The sequence below is a fragment of the Achroia grisella genome, unplaced genomic scaffold (assembly GCF_030625045.1).
Source record: "Achroia grisella isolate CSIRO2021 unplaced genomic scaffold, CSIRO_AGI_Agris_v1 utg669, whole genome shotgun sequence".
Lineage (NCBI taxonomy): Eukaryota > Metazoa > Arthropoda > Insecta > Lepidoptera > Pyralidae > Achroia > Achroia grisella.
In genome coordinates this window covers 1,144,318-1,158,065 of record NW_026712988.1, presented here as the reverse complement: position 1 = coordinate 1,158,065, position 13,748 = coordinate 1,144,318, and the positions used below count along the sequence as shown (strand labels likewise).

General features: G+C 34.9%; 1 protein-coding gene across 1 annotated transcript in view; it reads left to right on the top strand.

Moving 5' to 3' along the window:
* LOC131849927 (calponin homology domain-containing protein DDB_G0272472) overlaps positions 1-13,748 on the top strand; it is a 94,647-nt gene that overhangs the window by 25,875 nt on the left and 55,024 nt on the right. Inside the window, exon 16 of the mRNA XM_059200058.1 lies at positions 5,137-5,315. Coding sequence (XP_059056041.1) covers positions 5,137-5,315 — 179 coding nt within the window. The remainder of the gene's footprint in view (positions 1-5,136; positions 5,316-13,748) is intronic.

The following is a 13,748-nucleotide window of genomic DNA, read 5'->3' as shown; positions in this document are numbered from 1 at the left end:
GGAGTGTCGACATTTCGGTGCTGTTCTTAAATTTCGAGTTTTAGGATGTTTTGTACTATAAAATATACATTGCATTGATTATTAGCGATTTCGATACGTTCTCTTATGTTGTAAAAGCTTTGATAATAATTCCAAGCGTTGAAGTTTTTCGAATGACCAGTTTAATTTTTTTTTTTTGGAAAAATATAAGTGTCTTCCGGAGGGATGAGAGGGTGTGTGTGATTCATACCCACAAAAAAACCACACCATGTACCTACAGCGCCATTGCCGGAGTCATGAGGTCTAGCGATTTCGATACGTTCTCTTATGTTGTAAAAGCTTTGATAATAATTCCAAGCGTTGAAGTTTTTCGAATGAACAGTTTAATTTTTTTTTTTGGAAAAATATAAGTGTCTTCCGGAGGGATGAGAGGGTGTGTGTGATTCATACCCACAAAAAAACCACACCATGTACCTACAGTTGCAGGAATCATAAGTTCGCGTTAGCAATCTAATGCTCAGTGTAACTTGTGCATCCTGCTATGTACCATAGAGATATATCATAGAGAGATATATTCTCACGATAATGCCGCATGGTGTTAAGTCCGCAAAATATACTGTACAATATTTTGTATTATGTGTATTAAAAATTAAGTAAATAAATATATCATAGAGAGATAACGGAATGGTGCACCTAAAATATGGTCGAGGGCAGTGATGGCTGGCTCATCCGTCATACTCGTGAACGAGTGCTGCTTGTAGGGACTGGTCTGCTCTTATCACTACGACTGATTTAATCTTATTGTATATTTATATTTGACCCAAATAAATTAGTGCTAGTTGGTGGTTTGTATTCACACGTTTCGACTTGTAAATGTAAACTTACAAGGATTATTTAAAAGAGGAACACACAATTTTCTTGCTCGTTCTTCTTGTGATGAGACAACTTTCCGAACGATCGGTAGATAAAATAAATTGTTATGACTATTCAAAAGTGCTTAAATTAAGTTTATTTGAATAAATGATTTTTTATTCTATTCTCTTCCCGTCTGTGCTAACGGTTTACGCTGGCGGGGCACCAGTAAAGGATGATAAGATAAAAATATGGTCAGATAGCCCATCGTGACAAATCCATCAGGGATTTATCAACATCGATTCCAGCGGGAACTGCGTGGAAGCTAATCTGACATGGTACATTTCTGGTGATCAACAATCCACATTATCATCAATTATCAATCATCTACTCTCCGTTTCATAGGGATTATGTCTTAGGATTGTAACTCAAAACTTAGCAAGTGATACTATAAAATTATTATAATATAAATATGTTATAAACTAACATTCATATGTAATAATAATATAAATTGTCTCTGTGATCACAGCACTGACGACCGCAATCTTACAGCAATTCTAGCCACGTATCATCAGGCTAGCCGTATGTTATACAGAAAGTATCACGTATGAGCTAAAATTAGCTGGCAATTGCAATAAACCGCGCAATACTAATAAAATTCCTTGGCGACAATAAAAATAAAATTTGGAATTTTTATTTCTACAACCATTAACTCTGGCAGACCTCGTGGCAGCTATTAAAGTCTTGTACACATTATATAAACGGGATTTTTGCCATAATAATCTATATGACGGCCTCGGTGGTCTAGTGGTTTAATATACTGCCTTACTTCCGATGGTTGCGGGTTCGATTCTTCGCACGTCACAAATATTTTGTATTTATGAGTATGATTGTTTGTGTCGGTCTGGGTGTTTTCTATGTATAACATGTAGTATGATTGTTTGTGTTTTAATGTTTATTTTATGTTTTTTATTTTATGGTGTTGTATTTTTTTTTTATAATTATTTACTATTCTTATGTGTTATTTGAATTTTGTTTGTACTATCTTTGTTATCGGGATACGAATAAAGATTTTTATCTATCTATCTATCTATCTATCTATCTATCTATCTATGTATTTAGAAAAAAAATTATCTATGTTTGTATCAGTTATCCAGTACTCATAACACAACCTTTAGCTAGCTTAACTTGGGTCTAGATGGCGCTGTGTGAATTGTCCTGAGATTATTATTATTATATTATTATATATGTGGGATTATCACGGGTGAGACTTGAATCCCTCAATTCTGTTTGTAATATTTCAATATCTATTCCACATTGACTCCTCTAATTAGAAAAAAATACGAGCAGAGTTACTTGTCAGTTCTTCTCATCTCGAAATCATTCCGAAGTAGATTTGACATATCACAAGAGTCTGTGATGGACCAACATGAAGAAAGATATTTTGAATTTGCCGAAGGTCTACAAAAAAACGGTGAACGGCGACATTATCACACAACTCCCCGGACCCTCATAAAGAATTAGATTTACGATTATAAAAACATCCAAAACGAACCAACACCGAAACAGATGATTGCGACAAAGATAAAGAAAGAAAGAAAAACATTGACAAACATTATTGATATGAACATACATTTACAGATTTTGACATTGGTACATTTAACATATATATATATATATATATATATATATGTATGTATACACACATACACACAGATATGAAATAATTAAATTTGACGAACTCGGTGGTCTAGTGGTCTAGCACACCGCTGTGGTCGCGATTCGGCACAAACATTTGTATTCATGAGTATGATTGTTTGTATCGGTCTGGGTGTTTTCTATGTATAATATGTATGTATTTACAAAAAAAAATATCTATGTATTTGTTGTTATTATCAGTTATCTAGTACCCATAGCACAAGCTTTAGCTAGCTTAACTTGGGTCTAGATGGCGCTGTGTGAATTGTCCTGAGATTATTATTATTATTATTATTAATTAACGCCGGTGGTACGTATCAATAAGGTTTTACCTTTTTTTTCTTTTTAACAGCATTACTAATTGTATACGATCTTACTAATATTATAATGGCGGTAGTGCTGCTCACCATCAGGTGGGCCGTAAGCTTGTATGTCGTTAAGGTTAAAAATATTGTGCGCTCATAAATAATATTAATAATAATAATAAAACTCTTTATTATACATAAATAAAACAAATAATTACAAAAAAAAGAAAAAAAAGATGGTGTTGCAAACAATAGGCGGTCTTATCGCTTAGAGCAATCTCAAAATTAGTGTTCCCCTAATAGTTAGTAATTTATTCTCTACTAGCTGTTCCCGCGACTTCGTCCGCGTGGAATTTATCTTTATTTTTCTAAAATAAAGGTAGCCTAAGTTACTCCTTATTACATCAGCTACCTGCCAATAAAAGTCCCGTTAAAATCGGTCCAGCCATTTCGGAGATTAGCCGGAACAAACCGACAGACAGACAGACAATAATTGTAAGAAGTGTTATTTTGGTGTATGTACCGTATTTATATTCATATGCGTGTAGTAAAAAACGGTTATTTCAATATTACAAACAGACGCTCCAATTTTATTTATATGTATAGATAGACTGGGCAAGTTAATGCGAGAGTACACTAGCGTAAGTGTACTCTCTCGTATATAACACGCTTGCCTAATGGCTCGGCTCTTAGCTACACAAAGGTGGTATGGGGTGGTATATGGTTATACTAGTAATAATGGTTCACGGCGCATTTGTGTCGGGTGCTAGTTTACTGTTACTACATACAACCTCGGTGGTCTAGTGGTTTAGCACACCGCCTCACTTCTGATGGTCGCGGGTTCGATTCCTCGATAAAATATTAGGATTTTTAAAATCACTAGTTATGGTGATGACTTCGGCCCTGTTGCCGGCCACTGATGGTTCAGGGAGAGACCCCAAGTAGTGCCTTGTGACACGGGTGTAGGTTTAAAGGGCCCTTTTAGAGTGCATTAACACTCACCTTCACTACTTGTGGTCTCCTCCCAGTCCCAACTAATAAACCCCCCAATGCCTACAATATTCACAATTACATATCTCATTTGTTACATAATAATAAACACTCCAACCTTTTCGCTCCAAACTCCCGCTACGTCAGTCCAATACATCAATCTACTTGTCAATGTCACAAGGATTAGGTATTTAGGCACTAGCCTCTGCCGTTTCAAGTCACTCTGGATGCCTTAGATAAAGGAACATGATAGTTAACAGTATCTATTAGTATGGACGAAATGAATGCGTAGCTCAGCAAATGTAATCAAATTCAAATTCAAAAATCATTTATTCATGTAGGACATTTTAGCCGCTTATGAACGTCATATTTTTACATTATAATTTTATTTTTTTCCTACCGTCCAGTTCGGTATATAGATCCAATTGAGAAGAACTGGCAAGAAACTCAATTGAATATTTTATTTTATTTTACTCACTAAACGATTTCTTGAATGACGAGTGTGCATGGCAATAGTTGTTCATGCACTGAATTTTCATTTAATGTTAGACATAGACACCTATATAAAAATACATTGTAAATAAACTGGCATTAAAAAAAAAAAGTAATTCAATTGAGTTTCTTGCCAGTTCTTCTCAATTGGATCTGTATACTGAACTGGACGGTAGGAAAAAAAATTAACATTATAATGTAAAAAATTTGATGTTCATAATCGGCTAATATGTCCTACATGAATAAATTATTTTTGAATTTGAATTTGTTTTATAAACAGTGTACCAATTCAAATGTATGTTTGTTCTGGAAATAAATAAATGTTATAATTAATTTAAATTAATTGTGGTCGAATTACGACCACTGGGCGACCACTATTTATTATTATTATTATTTCATTTTTTTGTAATACTTGTGACTTTTTTTTCGGACTACTCTAATGCTGTTGGCCTTTACAGCTTCACCGGATGATAGGGGGTGAGTGCAGATGGCACTCCAAACGTGCGGTAGGACTTATGGAGCGGCTGAAGGCCAACTCCCATCTGATGGATACGATTTTATTCTGAGGGCATTCGAACTTCGGGTCAGGCCGTCATAATTTCGACTTTTGTCGCGATTGTAATTATTATATAAAAAACATCTATTTAAAATAGCAACACACAAGTTTCTTGCTCATTCTTCTTGTGATGAATCTGCATTCCGAATGAGTGGTAGAATCAAAATATGACTATTCAAAAGTGCTTGTAATGAGTTTATTTGAATAAAGATTATTTCTATTACTATTTCTATTGATCGTGACTCAACTAAGTGTCTTTTTCAGGATAAAGACCTCAGCGCCGATTCGAGGGAGATGGAGTTGACGAAACAGATATCAGACTGTCTCTCAATAATGTTGGACTCTGTTCTGTGCGCCAGTCAGATATGCTTCGAGAACAAGAGGCCTGTCGAGGATGCTGAGGTGATGACCATGCTCAGAGGCAGGGCTCACACGCTCATAAGGTAAGATTTTATATATATATATATCAGTCAGTGGTCAGTTAGTTGTTAGTAAACGCAAATGTTGTTTTGCCATATAAATTAAAATCGCTATTAAAAAATAGGGGTTGATGCTCGAAGGGTGAAAATTTAGAGTTGAGTATTTGTAATATAAAATACGAAAAATTTTAAAAATGTCTAAACAATAAAAAATAAGTTTGTGTGGTGGATTAACCTTAAAACAGTATTTTGAAAAACGCACTGTGGATGACCGCCATTCATCCTGATAATCAGGATGTAATTTTAGTTTCTGGCGGGTTTACATAATGGAAGTTATAAAATAGAAGAGTTTATAAATGATAATATGATAAAAAATTACTTAAAATGCTTAGTGCTGACAATGTTATCTGATTTATTGTTTAATGTTATACGTTTCTATGTTAATTGTCTCATACCCGACGCAAGCATCAATGAAAAATGTTGCATAAACTGTGAAAATTTATATATATATATATATTTGAGGGCTTCCGTTGCGTGCGCTGCGCGAACGAAGTCGCGGGCAGAGCTAGTACAATATTAATACAGAAAGCTATTTCAGAACCGTTCGTAAGAACAGTGGCTGTATCACCACCTTGTTTATTATTCCAGTTAAACAAAAAATCTTAAATATTTCATTCGAGTCGTTCATTGCGGTGCACATTTAAAGTGAATTTCTCATTTATTTACTGTGGTATCGGCAAGGGCTGCGGATACTGTTACACGGGGGTGAGTAGCAGGGTTGTCAACGTCATAATATTTAGCGTTGAACAAAGAAGTAAAACCGTCTTGTACTTTATAGAAGGCTTCATTAGACTAGGGAGTTGTAGCATACTGTCTTACTTCCAATGGTCGCAGATTCGATTCTTCGTGAGATATTTTTTTATTTTATTTATTTATCCATAACAATAATTATTGTGTCGAATTTCAAAGTACAAAATTAAATAATCTAAATCTTAAATAACAATATCAAAATAATAATATATATTAATACCAATAATAATTTCCGAATTGAGCTACAGTAAATGTAAATGTATATTGGACTCCAGTCTCCGCAATTAGCCTCTCATTCGGGCCGTTGTGCGTGCAGAGCCAGACTACTAAAGTAGCCAGCCAAACTCCTCCCAAAAGCGCAGAAGACTCCTGGTGTCTTCGCAGGCTTCACGGAGCGATCTCACCGTTCCGAGGATTTGTTTTCGTTGTTGGGCCACTGCCGTGCACTCCAGGATTACGTGAGCCGCCGTTTCTTCAGCTTCAAAACAGCCCCGACAAAGGGGACTGTCTGTAGCATCAATTTTGTATAAGTGTTTGTTTAAGGAACAATGGCCCGTTATTGTCCCTATCATTATTTTGAGGTTATGTCTATCTAGATGAAGTAGACGTGATGTTAATCGATGGTTCGTTTTTGGAATTGCCACTTTAGATTGTTTGCAATCAGCGGTTAGGTTCCATGAGTTCCATGATTCCATTGAGCTACAGTAACGGTCGATATAAACATTTGTATTTATATGTATGATTGTTTGTATTGGTGTGGGTGTTTTAAATGTATATTAAAGAGAGCTAGAGAGAGAGAGAGAGAGAGAAAGTTTTTTTTTCTTGTAAATAATAATAATAATATTTATTCATGATACACATTTACATTTTAATTTACTGTATTTCTACATTCTACATTAGAAAAGAATAATATTTAAATATTTCTCCCAGTTTTTTAGTACCCATAACACAAGATCGGGTTAGCGTGGGACTAGATGCTGCTGTGTGAATTGTCATAGACTATTATTATTATCTTTACCATATTAATTTTCTTAATATTTTTACCATAATTATTAACAATTATTTTAATCTATACATATAAATAAAATTGGAGTGTCTGTTTGTAATATTGATATAACCGTTTTTTACTACATGCATATGAATATAATTACGATATATACACCAAAATGTCATTTTATACAATTTTTGTCTGTCTGTCTGTCTATCTGTTTGTTCCGGCTAATCGTTTTACAAGAAGGGACCGATTTTAAGGTTTTTTAAGGGTCGGCAATGTAATAAGTGACACCTCGTGTCTCAGAAAAATAAAGTTCAAAGGCTACGGTAATATTTTACCATCAGATGGGCCGTAAACTCTCTTTAACCTGTATTTTGACTGGTATAAAAAATAATTGTCTATCGAGGATGAAAATGTTCTCGTTCAAAATTCTCCAAAAACAAGGATTCTCGTGGTTGGCAGCTCTGGTAGGTAGCCATTTACATAAGATGGGCCGAACTACGCTTGTTTGCCACTCATCGTAGTATAAAAAATGGGGGTTTTTACGAGGATGAAAATGTTCTTCCAAAATTGTCCAAAAACAAGGATTCTCGTGGTTTTCAGGAGCTCTGGTAGGTAACCATTTACCATCAGATGGGCCGTACGCTTGTTTGCCACCATCGTGGTATAAAAAAAATAATTGTACAAGGATGAAAATGTTCTCCCGCGTCCAAAATTGTCCAAAAACAAGGATTCTCGTGGTTGGCAGCATGGGGTTTTCAGGTAGCCATTTACCATAAGATGGGCCGTACGTTGTTTGCCACCATCGTAGTATAAAAAAAATACTTGTACGAGGATGAAAATGTTCTCGTTCAAAATTCTCCAAAAACAAGGATTCTCGTGGTTGGCAGCTCTGGTAGGTAGCCATTTACCATAAGATGGGCCCTTATGCTTGTTTGCCACCATCGTAGTATAAAAAAAATAATTGTACGAGGATGAAAATGTTCTCGTCCAAAATTGTCCAAAAACAAGGATTCTCGTGGTTGGCAGCCCTGGTAGGTAGCCATCAGCATCTGAGTCAATGTTTGCTCGCCGCTCGAGTATCCAGTTTGTCGGGTAACTGAGATGCTGTTTAGTGAAATATTGTTTTGTATTGACTCCCAGTTATGAGATTTATTTTATTTATCCGTCATACTCGTGAACGAGTGCTGCTTGCACTGGTCTTCTCTAATCACTACGACTTATTTAGTTACTCAATCAGTTGATTATGTATTTCATATTTAAACTCTAATGAAATAGTGCTAGTTGGTAGTTTGTGTTCATTCAACATTCAACTTAAAATTTTTAAATATAACTAAATTATTTAAAAGAGCGACACGCAAGTTTTTTGCTCGTTCTTCTTGTGATAAGACAGCTTTTTTGTGTTAATTTTATAAAAATAAAATTATAACTAAATTATTTAAAAGAGCGACACGCAAGTTTTTTGCTCGTTCTTCTTGTGATAAGACAGCTTTTCGAATTTGTGTTAATTTTAACTTAAAAATGTAAAATTATAACTAAATTATTTAAAAGAGCGACACGCAAGTTTCTTACTCGTTCTTCTTGTGATGAGACAGCTTTTCGAATTTGTGTGCATTTTAACATAAAAATGTAAAATTATAACTAAATTATTTAAAAGAGCGACACACAAGTTTCTTGCTCGTTCTTCTTGTGATGAGTTTTCTTTGTGTTCATTTTAACGTTTTTAATTTAAAAGTTTTCTTGCTTTGTTGTTTTATGAGACAGTTTTCCGATTAAGCGATTGATTAAAAAATAAGTAATGACTATTCAATTGTGCTTAAATTGAAGTTTACTCTATTAATTTTCTAGTTTATTCTTCTATTCTATGAATTTCAAATGTAAGTTTACTTGAATAAATTTCCGTTCTGTTCTATGAAATTTTTTTTATTGTTTTTTTTAAATGTAACACAGGACCACAATAAATTTGTTTGGAGATCACTTTAATCAGAAGAAGTAAATCTTATAGAATTTTGTCCGAAAAAACGTATCCGTCACCCGATTTCATCTATTACGTCAGGTTTTTAAGATATCCTAACCTCAAATTGCCAAAATTTGTGGTCCTGTGTAATTGAAATGGTAACAAGCTGACCACTGGGTGGTAAGTGGTAGCTGTCATCTATATATTCACACATGACCAGCACTTCGAATAGTTATCAACACAATGCATTTTCAATGTTATCACTCGTTAATGACAAATGAAAAATATTTAAAATTTTGCCGTCAATTGTACGTGACTTCAAAGTTACATCGTCCATTCGATCCCGTTCTGTCCGAAACGCAAACTCTGAGTGGCCGGACTGTACGTCTGTATAGTCTCGTCTACTATAGAGGAAGCGCCCTCTGACGGCTCTATTGCAGCACTTTCATTGGATTTCATGCTACCCCACCAACGGAAAGTTGGGGCGCAAGTGCATTAAATAAATTGGATTACCAACGCCTGCCTCTAACTAAACACAAAAGGTCCGCGCCGTGTTGTATATAAGCATTATACGAAACATTACCTGTAATACTAACTAACTAGCTGTACGCGACTTCGTCCGCGTGGAATTTAACTTTATTTTCTAAAATAAGTTGCCTAAGATACTTGTTCGGGTTGTACCGAAACTATAAAGATTCTGATAGGTAAAACTGATAAATGATACTGATAGAAACTTGATTAAAACTGTATATTGAAACTTAAAATATAACTGATTAATGATTGTAATGAGTACGCGCGGTGTCCTTGATGACCGAATGCGAACTGATTTTAATGAAATGTGAAATGTAAAATAAAATGTTAATGTTGCGAAATAATGTACGATGCTAGCTCGTACAATACTCCTTATTACATTAGCTACCTGCCAATAAAAGTCCCGTCGAAATCGGTCCAGCCATTTCAGAAATTAGCTGGAACAAACAAACAGATAACTAATTGTAATACCTCGACCAGACAGTCTAATCACTCCTCTCCATCCTAAGGTTGCCTGAAAGGAACCGCTATTTAGCTATAAGGCCGCCCATTGTTACCTCTATATTATAATTATGTTGTTTTTCTTTTTATATTTGATACATATTAATTTATATAATTGTTATATCTTTCTGTGAGAGGAACAATAAAATGTTTTTCATTTTCATTTTTATTCAGACAGACAGACTGACAAAAATTGTAATCAAAAATATTTTGGTGTATGTACCGTATTTATATTCGTATACAAGTACTAAAAACTGTTATTTCAATATTACAAACAGGCACTCCAATTTTTTTTATATTTATGAATCTAGAATATTGTAGGTAAATTCCAGTTGTTTCCCAAACAATGCCTATCAATACAAACAAGCAGCGCTTCCGGCGTCCCATACGTTTACTATATTTAATTAAAACACGACAAAGAGCGCACCCCACACGGCGCAGTCGGGTAAACGGTGGTGCGAACATTTCTATAGCAATAAAGCGACACGTCACTCGCGTTTTGTTTCTGCTATATTTTCTGACAGGTGTGAGGGCGGTCGTTTTAGCTTATTATTGTATGTCATGATTGATTTTGCTCCCCCATGTCATTACTGATACGATATTGAAACCTTTATAGACAGTAACTAAAAACTTGTATACCTATGTATATACAAGGGCGGATACAGCTTTGGCGCTAGGAGGGGGTCACATAGTAGTGGTCATGGCGCCAGGAGGGGGTCACATAGTCGTGGTCATGGCGCCAGGAGGGGGTTACATAGTCGTGGCCATGGCGCCAGAAGGGGGTCACATAGTCGTCGTCAAGTCAAGAACTTATAATTTAATTTTCGATAATAATAGATACAAGTAAAAAGTAGGTATTTTAATAATGTACAAAGTTATTATATTATATTAACTTAGTTAAATATTGAAGTTACATAAAATCTGTATGGTGTCAATATATATAAATAAAATCATTTTGTTCAATTAGCGGTCCACCTAAGTCCTAGAAACAGCTCGGGGATGGGGGGTCATGACCCCCATGACCCCCCGGGATCCGCAGTTGAGTATATATAATAAAATTGTTTGGTCGGAGGAGCACGAAATTTCACACACTTAATATTAATCTTAATAATATTATAAACGCGAAAGTTTGTAAGTATGGATGTTTGTTACTCTTTCACGCAAAAACTATTGAACGGATTTTGAATCATCATCAGAATAACATATAGGCTAAATTACATATTGAAATTTAGCGCCGGTGAAAACCGCGGGCTCAGCTAGTATATTATATATAGAAACACTCAGATCGATACAAACAATCATACTCATGAACACAAATGAATGTGCCGTGCGAGGAATCGAACCTGCGACCACCCTTTTTTTTCATCATCTTTAATTAGGAGTATATTTATAAAGTATATAAGTGTATTCCAAATTTTATAAATAAATAAATCACTACGTCTTTCAATCCACACATCTATTCGATATTAATCGATAATTATAATCGCAATAATCGAGTGAATTTCAGATTGCGATTGCAAATTTAATTAACTTATTGCTTTTTCAACTGTGTATTTTTGTCAAAACACACGTATTCAATGAAATTCGGCTGCACTCGCTGAATGGTCGCATGCCGGGGACATGTGTGAACGTAGCGGGGACATTCCGTCCCATTGTGACCATATGCGCGATCCACTGTGGCCTCACGTCCCCCTAATGTCACAGAGTGGATGAACAAATATTCATTTTGCAGTACAACAATATAATTCTTACTAATATTAGAAATTGATTCTTCCTAAAACCCATTATTTAAGTTTCTTTATTGAATATTTTATCGTAATATGTCTATGACATAACTTTTTAATCGTCTATTTTTAATATAATTGTCATTGATTTCATTGTAGTGTACAATGACAGTTCACGTACCACGTACGTGTTAAATATATACCTAATCTAAAATAATTCATTTTTATTATTTATATTGTTTTATACATATAAAATAGTGTACATACAAAGTTGTGTCACAAACATAATTGCGTAAAGTTTCAAAACCAAATACCAGTCTCTTATAAATCTGCCTGAAAAAAGATTTAATGTCATATAAAACACTTCATTTGCAAAAAAGAATTATTATAAATAATAATTAATTTTGAAATATGTAATTTTTCTATTAATTGACGATATTATGTATTGGACCAAAAATTGATAACAACTTACCTAAACGCTTAAAAGACCTTCCAAATAATGTATTTAAAACTTAAACAAATTATTCATTAACGGCTTTAAATTATTTTAAAGTCTCGGTGGTCTAGTGGTTTAGCACACCGCTTTACTTCCGATGGTCGCGGGTTCGATTCCTCGTACGGCACATATATTTGTGTTCATGAGTATGATTGTCTGTATGATCCGGCCTGCTGTCTTGTATGGATCAGAGTGCTGGCCCGTAAAGGCGACGGATGAAAGACGACTGCATGCAACTGAAATGAGAATGTTGAGGTGGATGTGTGGTGTGACAAGAATGGATAAGATAAAAAATGAATACATTAGAGGAAGTATGAAAGTGGCACCGGTGTCAGAGAGGTTGAAGAGTAATCGTCTATCATGGTATGGACATGTAATGCGTAGGAACGAGGATAATATTTTAAGAAAGATGTTACAAATGAATGTGGATGGTTATAAGGGCAGAGGAAGGCCAAAAAAGAGATGGATGGACTGTGTGAAAGATGATATGGTAAGAAAGGAAGTAAATAACGCGATGACTGCGAACAGGGATGAATGGAAACGAAAAACATATTACGCCGACCCCAAATAAATGGGATAAGGATGAAGCAGATGATGAGTATGATTGTCTGTATAGGTCTGGGTGTTTTCTATAAATGTATGTATTTACGAAAAAATATACATGTATGTATTTGTATCAGTTGTTAAGTATCCATAACACATGGTCTGCTTAGCTTGGGACTAGATGGCGCTGTGTTAATTGTCCAGGGTTATTTATTTACTTACTAGCAGACCCGACCACGCGTTGCTGTGTCTAAGGTTCTTGAATAAAATAATATTGCGACTATAAATTGAGATGTAAGCTATCCTATCTTTCAAGTTGGATCAAATTGCACACAATGTGCAAATCAAATTTGCAACCGGTTCAGTAGTTTAAGGTCCATCGCAGACAAACAACGTGACACGTAATTTTTATATATAAAGATTATCTTTCACGCGAAGTTGGTATACTGCATTACAATGTTACCTACTCTGTGGCTTAAGGGTGTATTGGGGTGGCATGACATCGATATTCGGTAGATTACATGTGATTATCGATTTAATCGTTACCCCGATTAACTTAACCATGTTAAAGTTACTGATATATTATATGTACTCTCATACAATTAAACTGACGAGCCCGGTGGTTTAGAGGTTTAACACACCGGCTTATTACTGATGGTCGCGGGTTCGATTACCACGGCACAATGAGTATATCAAATGAAATCAATTAATGAATTAAGTATTTATATCAATTGTCTAGTACCGATAACACAAGCTCTGCGTATCGTGGGACTAGATGGCGCTGTGTTTAACCAAGGGTTAAAAAAAATCAAATAAAAAATAACTTATTCATATAGGACATTTTAGCTGTTTATGTGTAGGTACGTCAAGTTTTTTTTGTATAATATTTTTTTCCCTACCG